Source organism: Protomyctophum bolini (genome assembly GCF_963924005.1).
Source record: "Protomyctophum bolini genome assembly, chromosome: 12".
NCBI classification, from domain to species: Eukaryota; Metazoa; Chordata; class Actinopteri; order Myctophiformes; family Myctophidae; genus Protomyctophum; species Protomyctophum bolini.
The window spans coordinates 26,308,409-26,330,120 of record NC_137873.1 but is presented as its reverse complement, the minus strand read 5'-3'; the positions used below and the strand labels follow the sequence as shown (position 1 = coordinate 26,330,120).

General features: G+C 41.8%; 1 protein-coding gene across 2 annotated transcripts in view; it reads right to left on the bottom strand.

Moving 5' to 3' along the window:
• Positions 1–4,804, bottom strand: part of agla (amylo-alpha-1, 6-glucosidase, 4-alpha-glucanotransferase a) — a 40,512-nt gene extending 35,708 nt beyond the window's left edge. For both annotated transcript variants that reach the window (XM_080778681.1, XM_080778682.1), the window contains exons 1-3: positions 4,713–4,804; positions 3,005–3,162; positions 1,051–1,261 (exon numbers count right to left, since the gene is read on the bottom strand). In XM_080778681.1, the coding sequence (XP_080634807.1) occupies positions 1,051–1,261; positions 3,005–3,092 (299 nt within the window). In that variant the 5' untranslated portion in view covers positions 3,093–3,162; positions 4,713–4,804. The remainder of the gene's footprint in view (positions 1–1,050; positions 1,262–3,004; positions 3,163–4,712) is intronic.
• Between the last annotated feature and the right edge of the window lie 16,908 nt (positions 4,805–21,712).

The window sequence follows — 21,712 nt, the reverse complement described above, 5'->3', positions numbered from 1 at the left end:
CCAATGACTCAACGTCTTTCTGTCTGATATTTTATTAATCACACCAAATCTATTTGTCTGCACTTATTTTTTACAACTTATAAGCAACTCAACTGCTTTTGATTTGGCTCTAAATTAATCGCGTGACTGTTGAGAGCCCAGCGTTTAGGTGCATATACTGTACCTCCATAGATTGATTAGCCTATTTTATAAACAGTTTGCAGAAAAAAGCACAGGAACATAGCCTACAGTTCAATACAAGGTCTGCTAAGAGGATTTTATAATCCAAGAGAGCATTATTTGTTTCCATTAGGGTAAGGGGTCCTTCATATTAAATTAATCTGAACATTAAAGACAAAATTTGTCACCACAACAATATCATTATTGCAATGTGTACTGTATATTTAATATACAGCAAATTGCAATATACAGTACAAATTGCAACAATATATTGTTGTGGTGGCTATAGCTGGTGGTGGTGAAGTTTAAATAATAGTGCCACCTCATAATTGTAAAGTGCATTTTCAATAATTGAATTAATTAATTTGTGTTTATTATGTACTTGGTTAGGTTAGTTATAATATAAGCATAATCTATGTCAGAAAATAATATTAGGATCCGTTAAGGGACCCGTTAGGAACCGGAACTGTTAAGGATCCAGAACCGTTAAAATCCTAACGAATCCCAACCCTACTCGCAACTCCTTGCAACAAAACAAAACACACCAATGACATTCCTTGCAACATGCCATTGGGAATAATGGTTGCTACTTGCAAGTAGTTGCAACGAGTTGCATGGCGACCCTCTGGTGTGGTTAGGACTGACAGTCCAGTTCAGTAACTCTGCAAAGAGATCCAGCTCAATGGTGGAGCAATGCCTTAGTGATTAAAGATGAGAGTTGTATGATGCCCATTGCCCACAGTGATCAAGTGTTCTGTCCAAGTATGAACAAGTCACAAACATATACTTGTTTTAAATTCATCATTCGTTAAATGCCTGAATGAGGTAATTTAGAAACATGTATATTATCATGTAGACTTACATGTGATTACACAATCATAATAGTCCTACCCATATCCAAAGTAGAACTGGTAGGACCCAGCAATCTTGAGGTCCAGAAAGCAGAACTTATCAGAGTCATCCTCTCGTCCCGAGGGGTTATTCCACTCCAGAATGCGGAAGGTGTTACGCTCAAACCGCTCCCCATCGGCCGGATAGTTGGTGTGCACCAAAACCTTCTTCCCTTGGAGACTAGGACCCAGGCGGAACTGAAGCTCAAATGCTGTGGATTAACCGACACACAAATGAAAGCATAGTCCTATTAGTTAACTTATTCTCTTGATTGGAAGACAAGCATAGCTACATTTACATTTCATGCTCGTGCACACATCCTGACAAACTCATCAAACTAAGTAAACATAAAGAGATGTAAAGTTCAATTGAAATAGTAAGCTTGCAAATCAACCAGAAGAATACTGGACAGTCACATGTGGTCCAGAATCTGGCCCTTAACACTTTTGTCTATATATAGGACAGTTGAAGGGGCCTGCTGTAAGGTTCAGAGAGGAAATGTCAAATGGTACTTATTTCTCTCCTCCGAGACACTTGCCTTGCTCCTTAAACCCGCTAGCCTATCCAAATACAATGATACCAACATACATTGGTCATAAATATAATGCATATTTATTACTTTTAAATAGTTTTATTTTTTTCCTTCTTTTTAGTCTCTTGTACAGACATTTTCAGCAAAGTGCAACAGTAGGGAATCTTAAATGTAATGTAGTTTTGAATGATAAGACATTTGTCTTAGGTGAAGTATAAGTTCACTGCAGCTCAACATCTATCTAGCTAACAGTCAGTGTCAGGGGTGGTTAGGATATGTCTATGAACTCTGCGTTTAAAGGCTTGAAGGCTATTGTCTGTGATGGAATCAACTTCATGTTCTGGTAGGCTGTTCCACGCCTTGACAGCAGTGTGGAGAAAGGTTCTGTCTAATGTGCATGTATTGGAGCCTGGGGGATCGAGAGCATGTTCTGCATTGTTCTGGTGTGGCGGGTGTTTCGCCATCTGATGTGTGGTGGAGGGAGCATGTCCTGGAGGTATTCTCATTTCAAACAAGCCACTCCATTAGGGGTTCACTTGAAAAATACCTCTTTGGATGTAACTGAGAGCTTCTACTATTCTCCCATTACTGCCATTGTTCTTGCCGTGTAGCCTACTATAGCTACTGTCCGCATGCTGTGTGTTAAACAGTTCTGCATACTGTAGCTGTTTTGCACCTACTGTATAATGATTACTTTTGCAATACCTAATGATACCTCATGATAGTTACCTTTTCGTGACTACTTTTGTTACCTTGAACCACTATTCAGCCAGCATACATACTGGTAATACAATACTTCCTCAGCATTAACTCAAACTTTATTTATAAAGCACATATTACAACGACCAAAGGTCGACCAAAGTGCTATAGGCCTACATGTTAAAACAAAGAAACAAGACTGGCAAAGACAAAGACAAGAAAACAAAAAGAGGCATAACAAATAATGTATTACAAAGTTATAGGCCCATCAAAACTGTATCAAAGGCCACAGTGAAAAACATTGTCTTCAATAAAGACTTAAAGACGTGAAGGAGCAGAGTAAATATGGAGGGTGGGCAGGGTGTTCCAGAGTCTATGGCCATCAGCTGCAAAGGCCCGGTCACCTCTGGTCTTATAACTAGTTTTGAGCTCAGTCAAGAGCGACTGGTCAGCTGATCTCAGGGCTCTGGCTGAGATGTACGGCTCTATGAGCTCTGATAAATACGAGGGGGCCAGCCAATTTTGGGCCTTAAAAACAAACAGAAAGATCTTAAAAACAATTCTAAGACGGACAGGGAGCAAGTGAGTGAGGCTAGGACTGGACTGACTGGAGTGATGTGACCACTTTGGTATAGACTATATAGAGTGAGCAGTCTGATTGTGTGATTCATTTTATATTTCCTGTATCAATATTTTAATAGCTATTTTACAACAGACAGTTACCTTGCTCTAGTCTGAATAGAGTTCTGTCCAGGTTCTCCTTGTCATTTAGTAGAAGGACTCTGATCTGCTTCATGTGTTGGGGCAACATCTTCACTGGTCACTTCAAAACTCACATCCACACTCTCACCGTCTATTACACAGCAGCACAAATGTCCCTCCTGCAGAGTGAGTGTGCGAGATATTAGCAGAAGTGAGGTTACTCCATATTTCTAAGTCAAATAAAACAAAATGTGTTGGGTAAGCTGAACACACAGAAATACATCCTGTTTTTTGGAGCATTGAGGATGTATTTGTAGTTAGGTTATAGTTAAACTTCAATAAAAAACATTAAAACAACAAAGAAATAAAACATCCACGGTAGTCCCATTCGTGAACCATACATGGACAGCTGTAATATACAATACATGATCAGGTTACATAATCACACACGCATTGTGTAAATTAGTGCAATTTAAAAGTGTTTCCTTTAAATACATTTTAAATCTGAGGCTTTTTTGTATATACTATCTAAATTGTTCGGGAAAAATGCTGTTCATTTCCCCAAAATTGACTGCAAAAGATTGCTGCTATTTGTAAAAAATATATATATATTTATACCCTGTATAGACCTATACAACATATGTACATTAATTTGCAAAGTGACATATGGGTACAATACTGTACCCATTGCTTTTCTTAGAAATTATAGGCCTATATTATGTTTTGACACTTGGCTTTGCATATGTAAACATATGTCTTCTCGTGCCAATATAGCTCGTCTGAATTGAACATTTTTAATTGAAATAGTAATCTAAAAGTGTGCAAAAACATTCCACTTTATTTATCCGAGTATGCAAGCCAGCAGCCAGAAATGAATACATTCTGTTCAGGTTCGGCAGATCTCTGACTGCATCATCCATCCACTTAACTAAAAAGATGTTACATCGTAACTGGTGACCCATCGAATAACGTGATTCGAGAGATAGATTGTGAAATATTTCATTCAAGGGAGTGCTCACATGGCACGCACACATTTGTGGTAGTCTCTCAAGACAGATTTTAATCAACATATTGGCAATTAATAATAAAAAGGACATGTAAATTGTAAAGTCATGGCAGATCACGAAAAGCTTTTTGATTAACTTTTTCCACATTGTTGACATAATTTAATTTTGAGTCTTATTCTTATTATGGACGACTATTTTACTAATTGATGGCGACCCACGGAATTCAATAGTTCACCAATTTCAGCGCAACACCTGACCCTCCCATCGAGTTTGCGCAGTGCGAATAAAGTCTGATGAGAACTCATGGGACAAGGTCAGGAATCCAGTGTGTTAATGTCACACAATCTATTTATATTACTAACTAGTCAGTCTAGTCTACAGACAGCAGCATTCAAGTAACTGGTCTGTCTGTCGGACGGTAGGTAGGCTACACTACAGTACACTGCACTGTACTGGAGTGTCACAGCCAGACAGTCACAGAGTCAGACGGACTGAATGACAGAACGATGACAGAGACTGATAATATTCCCCCCACACACAGTGATGCAGGAAAACAATTCAATCACGCTGCAGAAGTGAAATTGTAATATTGGCAGGCATGTAACTTCGGATAACATTTAGTAGCGAATATCTATTTAATGTCACACACGCACCCCTTATACTTCCTTCTGTCAACTATACGAATGTGTAGAAAAGCTTAATGATAATGTAATGGTAGTCACCTGTTATTAAGAGGTGTCCGTCTGCAGCACCCACCGCCAGAACACACAGAGCCAACAGGAGCTAGAGTTATTCTGCTGCTGAAACAAGTCTGGTTTTATTTTTCCTGGATGGTGGAGGGATGGCTAGATCAGATTGGGTGGGCGGGGCTCACCTCCCAACCTTTGCATAGGGTACTTTTTTCCCCTTTATACCTTATATAATAATTTTTATTACGGACGGTTATTATCATTATTATTTATTGAATGGAAACTCTAACGCTGATGATGTTACTTTGACGTCAGATGAACAATGAGCTTATTTTAAACATGTTAAGCATACATTAAAACAATGTTAAATGTGTATTAAGATTATTTATGGACGTTATTTATGCCTTAAAGGGATTTTAAAGGCACAAATACCGACTTCGACTACCGTAATTACTAAAACAGAGGGAAAATGCATTGTCTTGTAAAATTCAGTGTGCTATAAAGTAATTCCACATTTTATTCACAAATATATTTTCACCAAGTATGCTATTTGCAATCCAAAGTGTTTTCCTTTGCTTGTCGTCATCATAGTCTTCCTTTTATTACAATAGTGTTTACAATACAATATTTATATATCACACACTAGCTTGGGATAATTCTGCTGTAACATTCCAGTTGCGCAACGTAGACACACACACACACGCACACGCACACACGCGCACACACGCACACACACACACACACACACACACACACACACACAGAGAGCGAGAGTTACATAACCTTGGACTGCAGTGCAGTTGGCAGACAGACTGCTGATGGAAAGCCAAAATGACCTGCCTTCGTAAAAATGTTGGCTAGTAAAATAAGCTGTAATAATTGTATTATATAGGTTTGCTTCATTAAAGCAGAGACATTTTAGAATTTGAACAAAAGCATAGGCCTAGCTGATTGATTAATTGATTTTTTAAATTTGAAAGATTGGAGGATTACATTTCAAACACAACTCAGTCAAAACTGTTACCATACACCATAAAGCATTACACTTGTTTACAATAGCGTCCTGCATGTTCAATTCATCATAACATTTAGAGACGTACAAATATACACTTCTATATAGCCAAAACAGGAAATCATCATAGAGGTAAAAAGGGGAAGAAATCTGATACATTTAACCAGTTCAACCCTACTTGTTGAGGTCCCCACCAAATCTCTTCACCAGAAACAACCAATACATGCCCACAATGGGTTTGTGTCTGTGTTGTGAGCATGTCGATTTTCACAATATTTGCTAATTTATACAAATTTCAGTGATCAATATCGAATAGGCCTAGTTATCTGTTGATACAGATTATTTCCAATACTTTTGCCATCATTTTTACAGAATGTGTGAACTTCATTCTAGCTATCATTCAGATCAGAATGTAATGTAATTTTGAATCAATAAAAATAGAAACAAATTAAATTTCAACCTGAATAGCCTACAGCCTGGTTGCATTTCTTCTTCTTATAACGCCCAACCAGCAACATTCCTACTGTACATTTTAATTCAGTATGCATTCAAGCTGAGCTGTGAAATTAGACAAACACCTGAATTGTGTTAGTTGTGAAACCACATCTGTCAATCATAATCATATTCCTGAACCTATTCCTCTATCAGGATCAGGAGAGGCAGAAGACAGTCCTCCTCTCCAAGACCAGATGCTAACATTACTGCTATCCCAAAGTCTGGGGATGATGAGCCACTCTTTGGTCGTGTGGCTGAGTATCAGCAACTTTCTGGTGGATCCTGTACCTTTGACTGGCCCTGCTCTGGCCTGCACTACACCTACTATTACTACCTACTACTACTATTTGTGCTGGGCAGCAGGATCAAGCAGCAGGCAGCTAAGGAATGCACTGTCCCATACTATACACTATACAGCATCACTTTCTTTGCTTCTGAATGGACAGCCAGAGATCACAGAATCCCTCACATAATCCTATATGCAATTTAGCACCAGTGCCACTACAGAGAGGTGTGACAGGATGTCAGCATGCCTGCCAAGAAGAGGGCCAAGCACTGAACTGTGTGCACTAATAACTAGTATCACACGCGCGCGCGCACACACACACACACACACACACACACACACACACACACACACACTTAAAGTTGTTATTACAGGCCTAAATATCCATGTATGAAAGAATGGAGGGCCTATTTTAATGCATGGAATATTATGTGTAAAATAATATTATTATTAATAAAATGAAGCCTGTCAGTCCTTCGTTGGTTTTTATTTTGACTCGAGTGGGTGGGGGATCCCGTTCATAGACTGTAACGGTAGCCACGCCCCTCAGAACCATAATTTTCCAAAAAGAATATTATGACATTAGAAATGAGACTTTAAACTAGTGACTGGAAGCAAAAAGTATTCATGACCATGTTTATTAAGGTAATACAGTCTAGGTGAAGTTGGGCCCAAATACATGGACTTCTATGGGGCTATGGGTTTTTCTGGGTCCAGTGACAGCGCCACAACAGTCCATTATATGAACTTTCATTTCCTTAGTGGCTTCACAAAATATCCGTCTGACTGCCCCCCTGGTCCATACCTACTAACCTCACATCACCAGGCTTTCCACCTCGGAGGAAAGCCTGGTCTGTTACAAATTTGCTGTGTGAACCGGTGTGGAGTGGATATCATTACGTCATGTTCTAGTCATTGTTTTGTAGTCGTTATCATGCAGGAACCATCATCTGGAACTTCCTTTCCCTCAAACCGGAAGAATAGGAATAAAAGCTCTATAGCCTGTGGCTATTGAGCAAAATCGGTTTGAGTTGAAAAGTTCCAGATTGATGGTTCCTGCCCGATGACTACAAACAATGACTACATCATGACGTAGTGATATCATCCGCTCCCGACCGGATCATAAACCCGAAAAGGAATGCTGTATTGGGTACATCCCTACATACATGTGTAGACTTCTGTACTTTTGAGTGGTGCAACCACTCCTACAACCAGCAATGTCCGTGCCTACCTATGTGTTGTTCATGTGCAACTGTGACATCAATGAGCACGAGAATGAGTACCAGTAGGGGCGCTGTTGTGCCAGAAACAGAGAGTGCTAGCCTGCAGTTGCCTGATAATGAGAGAGAGAGGGGGGGGGGGGGGGGGGGGGGGGGGGGGGGGAGTTGCGTCAGGAAAACAAATACATTTATTACAATACAAATGTCCTGGTCCTATTTATCTAAATTGACACAAGATGCTTTCAATTACAAGTTATGTGTTAAGTTGTGTTGATTTTATAAATCAAATTAATTTACCGGTAAGTCAAATTGTCAGTTACCATATTCTTTTTTATGAAGGAGGCAAGTGCATTAAATGAAACTCCCGCTGTGTTGCTCACTTCGCCAACAGAAGGCGATGTTCACCATGTTCCATGCTGAATAGAAACTATAAGAATGCATAGCAAACTATGAACTGAGTAATGCTATGTTAGGGACACTTTGATAAACTGATAGGTATACAAACACTCAAACAGGGCTTCGACCAAGGAATACAATTAGACATTCTCTTCATAGTTTAATTTTGTAGTGTGTCATCAAAATGTAGGCTACAAGTGTAGATAACTGGCAGATATATTTTTAATTCCCAGAGCTACCACTATAACAAGTCTGGTGTTGCACAAATCAAAAATGTGACTTCAGGGCAGGAGTGTAAATGGAGTAGACCTACCTCAGTCCTCGGCCACAGCTGGATTATAAGTGGTTCTAAAATTTGGGTCAGGGACCCTCAGCGGTCCTTGGGGGGATTCTAGGGGACCCCCAGTAAAACAATTTAACATGGCTATTTGTACACAGCAAACTGTATAACAGCAACGTTAAGTCAGTCTGTATGCTCACCAAGGTTTTAAAATCGCTCAGGGTACCGATGTGGTCAATTGTAATGTCGTTTGCAGGTCATTCCATGTATTAGGGCACAGAAGCTAAACGCAGATCTACCAAGTTCAGAGTTAACTTTTGGTACCTTGAATTTGGGAAATTACTTGATTGGGTGTGGTGGGGTTCAGAGTCCCATTTCAGAAAAGATGAGATGTATTTAGGACAATCTCCAAGCATGGCTTCATACAAGAACAGGTGCCAATGCAGTTCTCGTCTCTCTGTCAGGGAGGACCATCCTACCTTATTATATAAGATACAATGGTGAGTACCATAGCTATCACCCGTAATAAATCAAATCGATGAGTGATAAACAGAGTCTAGGGATTTAAGAGTGGATGCTGCTGCATGTCTATAGATTATGTCTCCATAATCCAAGACAGACAAACACTGCCTCAACTACCCGCTTTCTGCTAATGACAGGAAAGGCTTTATTTCTATAAAAAAAACATTTTCTGTCGCAATTTACAAGCAAGGACTCTACATGGTGCAAGGACCTCTAAATGTATTTATATAACACATTTCAACAACAAGGCAATTCAATCAAAACATCAAGTTAAGGAAGCAATTATAAAATGACATTAGGATCCAAAAAGAAATATAAACAATATTGACTCCTCGGTGAGGAAGGGTCTAATTCATCGAATGTTATAGTGTATACCTACAGGATCGAGTGACGGCTGTAATGTGTGCTTTGAACGAGAGTTGGCTGTCCAGGACAACAAGGTTCTTGGCTGTTGGGACAGACGTTACCAAGGTGTTGTCTATGGAAATAGTTAGCTCCCAAATGGGGCAGAACTTGGCTGGGAAGAAGAGAAGCTCAGTCTTGTCTGGGTTCAGCTTGAGGTGGTTAGAAGACATCCACATGAAGCCAGGCATGCAGTGATGCGCTTCCACCTGAGTAGCAGAGGGGGGAAGGACAGAAACAGTTGAGTGTCATCGTCCCTGTGGGACCACAGTTAAAAGGGTTCGGGGGGATGATAGCAAAAAGCAAACCTTTTCAAGAGACCTGGTAGGTCCGGTTGGTTAGGTAGGATGAGAGTCACTTTAGTGCCGTCCGGCCAATGACTAGTGTAGGAGCAGCTGGTGGTTCACTGTCAAATGCTGCTGATGGGTCTAGAAGAATCAGGACTGCAGAGTGGGAGGCACCCTGGGCCGCATGTAGATTGATTGATTGATTGATTTAAATATTTATTAACAGTTTGCAGAATTACAGTACATTTCAAGCACAACTCAATACAAAGACTGTTAACTGTGAGTGGATGACCCAATAAAGCATTACTTGTTTACAAGAGGGTCCACCTTGTTCAAATCATCAAAACATTTAGAGACGTACAAATACACTTCTATATAGCAAAAAAAGAGAGAACAGGAATTCATCATAAAGAAGGTAAAAAGGCAAAAGAAACATAGTGAGGGGAAAAAGGGTTGGGTGGTGGGGGGGATTCAGATTTTACAGGGCCAGTTTCGAATTGCAGCCGTCCGTAGGTGCCCTTTGAGAGCTGTTTTGAAGCAGTCAAGGGATTTGCATGTCTTAATGACTGTTGGTAGGGCATTCAACATTTTGGTGGCATATCTTCATATTGTTTGTGCCGAATCTGGGTTGCACATGGTTTGTTGCACTCCCTCTGGTGTTGTGGGTGTAGACTAACATTAAGGAAGTATTTTGACTTACATGGGTACATGTGTATCTTGGTGGTGTATCGAATCTTGTGGACGAGACCCATTGCAAGATACTGTACTCTGTCGTCGACCCTAAGCCATTCCAGCCTGTCAAAGTGGGCAGGGGTGAGGTGGGTTCGGGTGGTGAGGCCAAGTAGGAGCCTGAACAGTTTGTTTTGGGAAGTCTGGAGCCTTGTTTTAAGGGCCTTTGAGGTGCTGTGGTACCAAGAGGTGCATGCATAGTCAAAGAAACCTTGTACGAGGGCTCCTGTTAGGGTCTTCAAGGTGTTTTTGTTGACCAGTGAGGAGATCCTGTAAAGGAATCTTGGGTAACACTTTATATTAAAGTCGCCTTTATAATGCATTATAAGCTCATTTATAATGCATTATAATGTGCTTATGAGGCATTATAACACTTGCTATAAATGTTTGTAATCATGTAGGCTATAACAACTTATAACCACGTTTATAACATATTATAAGTTCAGGTCATAATGCATTATTATGCTCAGTGTCTCGCAGGGGACACGGAGGCTCGCGGCGACGAAGCAGTAAGCGTGGAAGCCTGTGCTGTGGTCAGACATGTGAAATGCCCTCAGCAGTTCATTCCACAGTTTTTCTAAGTGCTTCCCCCCCCATTTGATTTCTCATGGCCCAACACGCAAAGCACATTTGACTATTCATATAGACACTTTATCTGTTGGGGGAAAAAATTAGTTTTATTCATCATTCTGTGTTGCCTAGAACTGGAGGTCTGGGGGAAAAAACTGTAACATTATGAAGTACATCTTTGTGATGTCACAGATATGTTACCGTTTTTTCAGACCTCCAGTTCTAGGCAACAAAGAATGGGGGGACTTCTTTATTATTTCCACACAACAACTCCTACGTATATTAATGACAGTAAAATGTTGAAAATGAGTGGAATTCCATAGTCACTATTCATTGATTCACTGGGATACAAAAGAAAACATAAAAAATAAAAGGTTTCTCACTGTTCTCAGGCCGAATATTGATATACATGGGACCACATGAAATCCCATGTGGTTTCAATGTGGGATACATGGGTACCAAGTGGGAATGGGCTTGAACTGGGAAAATTATGAGGGTCCCACGTGGTCTACATGTGGGCTAACTGGGCATGGGTTGGAAGTGGGCAGGCCCATGTAGTTCCAACATTGTCTACATGTGGGCTAACTGGGCATGGGTTGGAAGTGGGCAAGCCCATGTAGTTCCAACATGGTCTACATGTGGGCTAACTTGCATGGGTTGGAAGTGGGCAAGCCCATGTAGGTCCCACATGGTCTACATGCAGGCTAACTGGCGTGGGTTGGAAGTGGGCAAGCCAATGTATAGTGTAGCTTGCTACAATTCTCTGGGGATAGCTTCCGTTGTAATTGAGCTATATTTAATAGAGAGTAACTTGTAGTGTAGCTTACTACATTTTCCAAGTAGCTTGCCCATCACTGCCAGCGACTGTGTGAGCGTGAGTGTGTGTGTGCGCAACAACACAGTGAGTATGTGTGTGTGTGCATGAACCATGGATCAGTGCCACGGGTTCACGTTCACAACTTCACAGTATACACTGTGGAGGAATTTTGCATCGCATCACGGTGCCGGGGGGACTTGAATTGACGAGTGCGTGAGTGGGAAATTCTAGTAGTAATGTGCTGTCCCAATGAGCATAATAATGCATTGTGACCAACACTTATGTTATAAACATGGTTATAAGTTGTTAACAGTAAAGGCCCTAGTATGCTTCCTTGTTTAACGCAACAGCTTACTGGGACGGGGGGTGGGGGACAGTGTTCCGTTCACCTCCACCATCTGTTCTCTCCCCTCTAGGTATGATTGCATCCAGCTCACTGATGTGCTATCAAAACCAATTGCTTTTAGCTTGTATGGAGTGGTTCACTGTGTCAAAAGCCTTTTGGAGGTCCAGCATGACCATGCCGCAGTATTTGCCAGCACCCACCTCGTGTTTGATGTGGTCGCTCAAATAGAGGAGGCATGTGTCCGGGCATGTTGGTCCAGAGAGGGCTACTAGGGGGTGCCCAAGCACTACGTCTACGTATGCACGCCCCTGATCTCATTAATTACCAATGTAAATTATATTATTCTGAGTCTGCAGATATCCATACCCATTCAGAGTGGTTGTGGAGTTGACTTTCTCCTGTTCAACTGCATGAAAGGCAACCAAGTTAAGATTTTGTAATCTGAATAATAATTATACAAGTAAGACGCGCAAAGCGAACGCAGCTCGTACATATTTGGGTTTTGGACGTATAGCTGCTTTGGGGACTCCTTTTATGGTTATGGCTGAGTCATGGTGACGTAACAGCGGGACAGACACTTGCATCAATCACAAACAAATAACTCAGCTCCATATATGGGCACAAAAGCGGGACAGACAGACACACACACACACACACACACACACACACACACATACATGATCTGCTAGGTCTCATAGTAAGTGCTCACTGCGTTCGCAATTACAAGTAAATAGTCTCTCCCTATCTCTAGTAATTTGCATTGACGTTCAGATCTCCATGTACGAGCATTTGATGTCGGCTACTACAGAAATTAACCATAATTATCCATTTATGGGCTTATGAGATTATGGGCATTAAAGGGATAGTTCAGATTTGTTTTTAACTTAAGCTGTATGAAATACTTGCCATTAATATAGTGGTTGCAACTGTACTAATTAATTGCCCGAGTCCCATGGTGGGAGTTCTGCTCTGGTTTTGGTGAAATATTAAGTAGTTCCGGTTATTTTGTGGGGGGCACAGGGGGCCACGCATTAAAAGTAAATTAATCCACAAAAATAACGTAATTTGTATTGTTAAAATATTAGTGCAACTTTCTTAAATTTTTTACCCCTCTATCACACGGAACTATGTTTTTTGTGTCCATATCACTACACCCAAAAAGTAGTTCCATGTGATAGAGGGGTCAAAGTTGAACGAAAGTTGCGCTAATATTTTAGAAATTGGTCAACAATACAACTTTTGTGAATTAATTTACTTTTACTACATGGCCCCAGTGCCCACCACAAAATGACCGGAACTACTTAATATTGACCAAAACCAGAGCAGAACTCCCACCACAGGACTCGGGCAATCAATTAATACAGTTGCAACCACTATTACCACTAAGTATTTCATACAGCTTAAAGGGTAAGACCACTTTGAGGTTTGGGTTGTTTTCTTACCTTATTATGGGCAAACTATTCCATTCCATGAGTTATTTCGCTCCGTTGTGTTGTTTATTAGCAATTTAAGAAATAAAAATAGCCGCTCATTGACTTCCATTGTAACGGGGGAAACAGCTCTCAAAGTCACTCTTTTAGCACACAACAACGCAACAGAAGTTTATGACATCAGGAAAACTCATGCGGTTTTATTTTCGTCTTTTAAGATACATTTATAAAGTTACTATTTTAGTCGGAGATAGACTGTAGCAGTACTACGGCGTTCTCAACTCTTGCGGGCCGCCTTGCGAGGTTTCGTTTGTAAACTGTCAGAATCAGCTTTTGTTGCGTTCGTGTATGTGCTAAAAGAGTGACTGAGAGCCGTTTCCCCCGCTACAATGGAAGTCAATGGACCCTACTTTTTTATTTCTTAAATTGCAAATAAACACAACGGAGCGAAATAACTCATGGAATGTAATAAGGTAAGAAACAACCCAAACCTCTAAAAAAGTGGTCTTGGTCTTACCCTTTAAGTTAAAAAAATCTGAACTATCCCTTTAAGAGATTATCTGAGGCAGCATAAGCTATGTAGCCCGGCTAGCTCAGTCGGTAGAGCATGAGACTCTTAATCTCAGGGTCGTGGGTTCGAGCCCCACGTTGGGCGCTTCTTTTGTGAAGAGTTCTGCAGCTTGTGGAACAATATTGTATTCACGACTCATATTGCAGAAACAATTTTAAAGAACCTTATTACTGAGTTACTACATATCATTTTCTATTGTAAACATTGGCCGGCCACATAGTATAAACCAACAAAGTATCAAAATGTCTTGATTTGAGACTTTGTCTGTTTACATTTTGACCAATAAACATACCGGTAGCTCAATGTAACAGTTTGTCAAGGTTAACTGTATTTCACTGTATAGTTAAAGTCCTCCTTTAAGATTAAAAAAGTTGGAATTATAGCACTTATTGGTAGTGAGGCATACATTTAAATGGCTTGAATTAAGAGTAATTTTCAAAAAAAAATAAGAATTGCAGAACCTATTGATACAGTGATGCATAAATTGGAATTGTTTGCATTAGAGTAATAGGAGGAATTTTTGATTAAATAAAAACTGACTTTTGAGTGAAAAGCCTCTACTTAAACTAGCTCAGGAGACAAACCATGCATGCAGCGTTGGTGGTATAGTGGTGAGCATAGCTGCCTTCCAAGCAGTTGACCCGGGTTCGATTCCCGGCCAACGCAAATTGTTTTTAGAAGGTGTATTAATTTTCTGCTTCCCCTTGTCCAGCTCGGAAAGGAACTGCTATGTCCAACCAGGGAATCTCCCCCCTGTCGGTTCGAAAAAGCGGCTTGGACTCATCATGTATTGAAGGAACTTAGTTTCTCTCCCCAGGTTGGCAGAGGAAGCTTAATTGACACTGGGTGTAAATAGGGGGTTACAAAATCGTGGGATAAAAAACAGGACATTTTTATTATGAGTGTTAAATGTAGTGTGATGTTCTTAGTTGTTAAAAAGCTCTATTATACTTAATAGACATGATCACTGTTATAGAGTTTTTGTTCATTAACAGGGGCGTTCCTGTCTCCATCTCTATTAATAAACATTTTCAGGTGGTTTGTCAATCAAGAGTTTTTTTTTTAATCCATGTTTTGGCTCTAATTTTGTTGTTGGGAGGCTGAATAGGAGGCGCATGCTGTGAATTGGTCTGTTACAAAGGCCAGGCATGGGCTGGGGGGATGGGTTGAGAATTGAGGAATGTAGGCCAGCCGTCTCTCAACAACAAACACACGGTTTGTTTCACCGTTTGCTTTGCTAAAAAGTGCTCTTTGGTAGCTAGTATGGTAGCTATCTGCTTTAGTTCCCTATTGATAATTCTGAGAGTAAGCTACTGGCAAAACATTTGCTGTGAAAAGTGTCGTCCCTGGGTGGGCTTGAACCACCAACCTTTCGGTTAACAGCCGAACGCGCTAACCAATTGCGCCACAGAGACTTTTGTGACTATTGCCGATTTCCCAGATAATATTTCATGTCAGGCAACATAGTGAGACTGGATGATCATGTTAAAGAATATCATTTAGATAATGTTTTTTGTGTGTGAACGATAATAGCAAATTCAAAGCAGCACAAAACCACACCTACAGCTGCTGTCATAAGAACACAGGGAGAGCTCATGATCATGGTAGCAGAGCCTGTCCATGCATGCGCAGCTGCAGCACATCAAGTATAATTTATGCTCCACAGGGGCGTGCATACGTAGACGCGAGGGGGTGCTTCTTTGGGGAAGCATCGCGGCCAACGCCTCCTTCGCCGTGCCATACACATGGGCTACATGCACGCTGAAAGCCTGGACACTGACATCGACAGGTTACAGCCCTGCGCGCTCATTCTTAACCTGATTATATAAAGAACAAACTACAACTTGCTTTGCTGACCAAAAAGCCAACCTCCGTGTTCACCATTTCATAGCTTATATCTCCATGGGGAGCGGACGGTGAGCGGTTAGGGACCGTCTACAAAGTGCAACACCGAACGTGAAAATATTCAATAACTTTATTTTTTTTAGGCAGAATATCACCACCAAATTGACATCACACATCAATGGTGTACTTATGATTGTACTACAGAATTCACATGCACAAGAAACGTTTAATTAACCTACTTGTGTGCCCAACCCAACTTCCCAAGACCATCTGTAATTCCCCCCATATCAGTAATGTGATCTATTACATCGCATTACCATACAATGAGAAAAAAGGACAAAAAAAACACCTGAGAACTATTAATGGACTGCTGATTGGCCGTTGCGGTAGAGCGCGACCCTCTATCACCCATTGGAATGTAAATGCATGCCTTTCAGCCTTTGTATCCTACTCGTCTGGCAGGTATATCTCTTTGAAAACCTTTAGTGCTACGATTGTGCGCGGGGAAACGACAATTAACCACTGGCGGCAGAGGATGCCGCTGGCCTCAAAGGTCATGCTGATAGGAGGCTACCATTAAGTAGAGTTTGTTGCCGGCCACCAAACCCTGAGAGCCATGTCAGCGATGTTAAAGGTTCCATGGTTCCACGATGAGTGTCAATTAAATGTCGCATTCAAAATTCCCCACTCACCTGTAATGCGACAGGCTATCAATGGAGAGTAGGGCAGCAGAGGATCCCGCTGGCCTTAAGGGTCATGCTGTACAGAGTGGGTTGCCAGCCATCAAAACTTGAGAGCCATGTCAGATAATGTGAAAGGTTCCATGGCATGTGCAACTCCACATGCCAAGAGGTCTATGATTGAAGCGCATGCGTCTCCCCGTCGAACCCTGGTTTCTCGAGTGACAGGCGGCGATACTGAACAAGATACTAACAAGGACACATACACACTATCACCTGTCAACTGCACGTAATGGCACATTCAGATTCTGCTGCAACAGGTCACGCTATGGACAGAAAGCATGGTGACAAGAGAAACCTGTTGGGTCAAGGGTCAATACAGCCCTGGTCTCAAACAAACATGTTTCCGCCCGGTTTCGAACCGGGGACCTTTCGCGTGTGAGGCGAACGTGATAACCACTACACTACGGAAACTGATGCCCTGGTGCTTTGGGGTCTTCCGGCCTCTTCAGGATTTCTTTTAAGGGAACTTAATCAATTCTGCACGTTTAAAAGACAGCCCTGCATTGGCTGGGAATCGAACGCTGGCCTCGGCGTGACAGGCGAGAATTGTACCACTTAACGACCAATGCATGTAGGTTCAACCTCTGGGGTGTCTTCACAAATCAAAATAATCGACCCATTCAAGAGGATTTCCAAAAACACGTAATGAGGAGTTGGCCGTCTCTCAGGGTGAAAAAGTGCACATCTCCCCGTCGGGAAATCGAACCCCGGTCTCCCGCGTGACAGGCGGGGATACTCACCACTATACTAACGAGGACAAATGTAACTGTAAGTGGTCATCTGCCGGCCAAACGTGCTTTACCAACGCACGGTGAGTGTCAATTAACTGCAAGTTTTGTCGCATTCAAAATTCCCCACTCACCTGTAATGCGACAGGCTATCAATGGAGAGTAGGGCAGCAGAGGATCCCACTGGCCTTAAGGGTCATGCTATACAGAGTGGGTTGCCGGCCACCAAACCCTGAGAGCCATGTCAGATATGTGAAAGGTTCCATGGCAAAGCATGTCAAGGAGATGTGAAACTCCACATGCCAAAAGGTCTCTGATTGAAGGACATGCGTCTCCCCGTTGAACCCTGGTTTCCTGCATGACAGGCGGGGATACTGAACACTATACTAACAAGGACACATGCACACTATCACCTGTCAACTGCCAGTAATGTCGCATTCAGATTCTGCTGCAACAGGTCACGCTATGAACAGAAAGCACAGTGACAAGAGAAACCTGTTGGGTCAAGGGTCAATACAGCCCTGGTCTCAAACAAACATGTTTCCGCCCGGTTTCGAACCGGGGACCTTTCGCGTGTGAGGCGAACGTGATAACCACTACACTACGGAAACTGATGCCCTGGTCCTTTGGGGTCTTCCAGCCTCTTCAGGATTTCTTTTAAGGGAACTTAATCAATTCTGCACGTTGAAAAGACACCCCTTCATTGGCTGGGAATCGAACGCTGGCCTCGGCGTGACATGCGAGAATTGTACCACTTAACGACCAATGCATGTAGGTTCAACCTCTGGGGTGTCTTCACAAATCAAAATAATCGACCCATTCAAGAGGATTTCCAAAAACACGTAATGAGGAGTTGGCCGTCTCTCAGGGTGAAAAAGTGCACATCTCCCCGTCGGGAAATCGAACCCCGGTCTCCCGCGTGACAGGCGGGGATACTCACCACTATACTAACGAGGACAAATGTACCTGTAAGTGGTCATCTGCCGGCCAAACGTGCTTTACCAACGCAAGGTGAGTGTAACTGCAAGTTTTGTCGCATTCAAAATTCCCCACTCACCTGTAATGCGACAGGCTATCAATGGAGAGTAGGGCAGCAGAGGATCCCACTGGCCTTAAGGGTCATGCTGTACAGAGTGGGTTGCCAGCCACCAAACCCTGAGAGCCATGTCAGATATGTGAAAGGTTCCATGGCAAAACATGTCAAGGAGATGTGAAACTCCACATGCCAAAAGGTCTCTGATTGAAGGGCATGCGTCTCCCCGTTGAACCCTGGTTTCCCACGTGACAGGCGGGGATACTGAACACTATACTAACAAGGACACATGCACACTATCACCCGTCAACTGCCAGTAATGTCGCATTCAGATTCTGCTGCAACAGGTCACGCAATGGACAGAAAGCACAATGACAAGAGAAACCTGGGTCAATACAGCCCTGGTCTCAAACAAACATGTTTCCGCCTGGTTTCGAACGGGGGACCTTTCGCGTGTGAGGCGAACGTGTACAGAGTGGGTTGCCGGCCACCAAACACTGAGAGCCATGTCAGAGATGTGAAAGGTTCCATTGCTGAAACACCAGCTGCAGATTGAGTACTAAAGGGTTGGTTCGGATTTTTGGACATGAAGCTGTATGAAATGCTTAAGATAGTTTTAGCAGATCTTAAGTGCAACTTTTTATTTTAGTTTATTTTGCTAGCTTTAGTTATAATAATCATTTCTTCTTCAGTTTTCTACATGAATATAACACACTACAACCATATAAAATGAAATGGGAGTTAAATGCCGCAATTAAAATATGAAAAATATGAAACGTCGTTGAAAATGTCCCTGGGACTCATCTAAAAGACCATCCCTGCATCCAGGGACTCATTACTTTGAAACCCTATTTACCGTAAATCACTGAAGTACAACTTAAGTGGTTTCAAAATAACACAATTTAAATTCAGTACAATTTATTATACTTTCAAAAAGTATAATAAGTGTATTTCTTTTCTCGCCTGTGTATTCAATGCATGATAACTACCACTAAGCTACTAGTCTGCAATAGTTATCATACAAAAATGTGAAGTAGAGATGTACAGCTAGTCAAAATTTCAAACAAGAATTTGCCCACCCATTTCGTAATTAATGCGGATATTAAGGGGGGGGGGGGGGGTCTGGCTCATGGACTAATATAATATGGAGACCACACAACTAGATTTTCAGGTCACATAGGGGCCTGATTTGAGGGGAAGTGTAGCGGCCCAAATCTCTATGTCTCATGTTGGTGAAATAGAACTTCGTCGTCAACAAAATAGCACTCACCATATACGATTTAAAAAATGGAGCTTGCATTGGCCGGGAATCGAACCCGGGCCTCCCGCGTGGCAGGCGAGAATTCTACCACTGAACCACCAATGCTTGACTGATAAGCATCAAGCATGTTTTGCAATAAAAACATATTACACTGTAAACCCTGATCTATGCCAAAGAATTTAGTAGAAAGATTAAATAAGAGTGAATGAAAAGCTAGCCTTAATTCTGGATAGTAGACATTCGCTAACAGAACCAACCTAATAGAACTACAATTATTTATTAAATTCATTCTCAGTAAGAAACGGCAGATAGCAATGTAGCAAAAAAAATGTAACAATAAAGTTAACATTGGATCTCAATGAAAAATGGACAATTGGATAGTGCAACATGATTAGAAATGTTAACAGTGAAATATAAATGTATGCGTTGGCCGGGAATCGAACCCGGGTCAACTGCTTGGAAGGCAGCTATGCTCACCACTATACCACCAACGCCTGCCTGACAAGGGTCTCCCAACCCCCATCAAATATTTCTCTGGAATAATTCATTGACGTTCCTGTAAAAGTGTCCTTACATAAAACTCTGCCACGGTTGTTAAGAGCATTTCCAAAACGTGAAAGCTCTCAAAAATGTAGTGCCTCCCCGTCGGGGAATCGAACCCCGGTCTCCCGCGTGACAGGCGGGGATACTTACCACTATACTAACGAGGATGACATGATGTTTTTTTTATGTCATTCCTTTAAATGTGTCCCTATATGCAGACTGAAGTAGGTATGACCAATACTGTTTCACAACAACTACTAATACTTTGGTGTTGAAAATTTGAATTTCAACTTCAATAGCAATAGAAAGTACAAATATAATTTATGAAAAGGCTACAGTGAATAAGGTTCACGGAAATTGTTGTAGGCTATGTGGGGATTATCTGACACATGTCTCTTGCCTTGCCCCCCAGCCCCTCCCACCCCTCACATTCCGTGAGTGAAACAAGCGACCAGGTCTATGAAAACAAGCCCAAAAGAAGTGACCGGTTTCACCACTTAAGCCCCATTACATCAGTTATTTTCAAAATGAATCTTGAAAGCAAGCCCAAATAAGCAACTACACTTCAGAATAAGCCCAAACAAAAGCATGAATATGAATATTTACAAGCGACATTACATGAAAACAAGAACAAAGTTGCTTAAAATAAGCAGACCTGGCAACGCTGACAGGCTAGCATTGCTGGTTATTTTGCCTCCTGGTGTGGTGTGGAAGTGTCATCTGAATGCAATGTGCCGTCTGGCAACTTTTAAATGGCAACTAATGCCAACAGACTACAACAGACTAGCAGTATGAAGTAGTCCGTTTGTTGGGGAATCACCTTAAGACACATTAAATAGTAGCAGCAAAAACAGGATGCATTGCAACACCGCATAAGCAGTAGCAGCAGCTTCAGGAAGCATTCATGTGGCAGCAGCTACCGTATATGAATACTAGATACATTGGGGTAGCAGCAGCCGAATAAGGTATTGCAACATTGCATAAGCAGCTACAGCTCCTCCACATAGATTAAGCAATGTAATGAAGACCTAATAACTTTATGTTTTATCATAGAGGGGGGGAAAAAGCTGTTTCCGCCCGGTTTCGAACCGGGGACCTTTCGCGTGTGAGGCGAACGTGATAACCACTACACTACGGAAACTACATGCCATTGAATCATCAGTCTGTGCTTTTGAAGTCTTAATTGTTCCAGACATTCGCCTATCGCCTATCCAAACAATACGCCCACGATCGAGGTTGTCCAGGACCTCAGATTCGACCGATATGCCCATATATGGGCATATACTGGTATCAGGGATATCCATATGAGCATAAAAGGGACAGACAACAGGTATTCTTACAACAGGTACAACAGATATTACAAAACCAGGTTGGGCATGGATACATTCATAACTTGCATCAACTGCATGGTCTAGTATGTACTCATGTATATGCATCAAAAACGTCTGACTGACTTTAAACTTGTCATAGGTATCGTGATTTGCAGCTTCAGAGCCTATTTCAAGGTTGCTCCACAC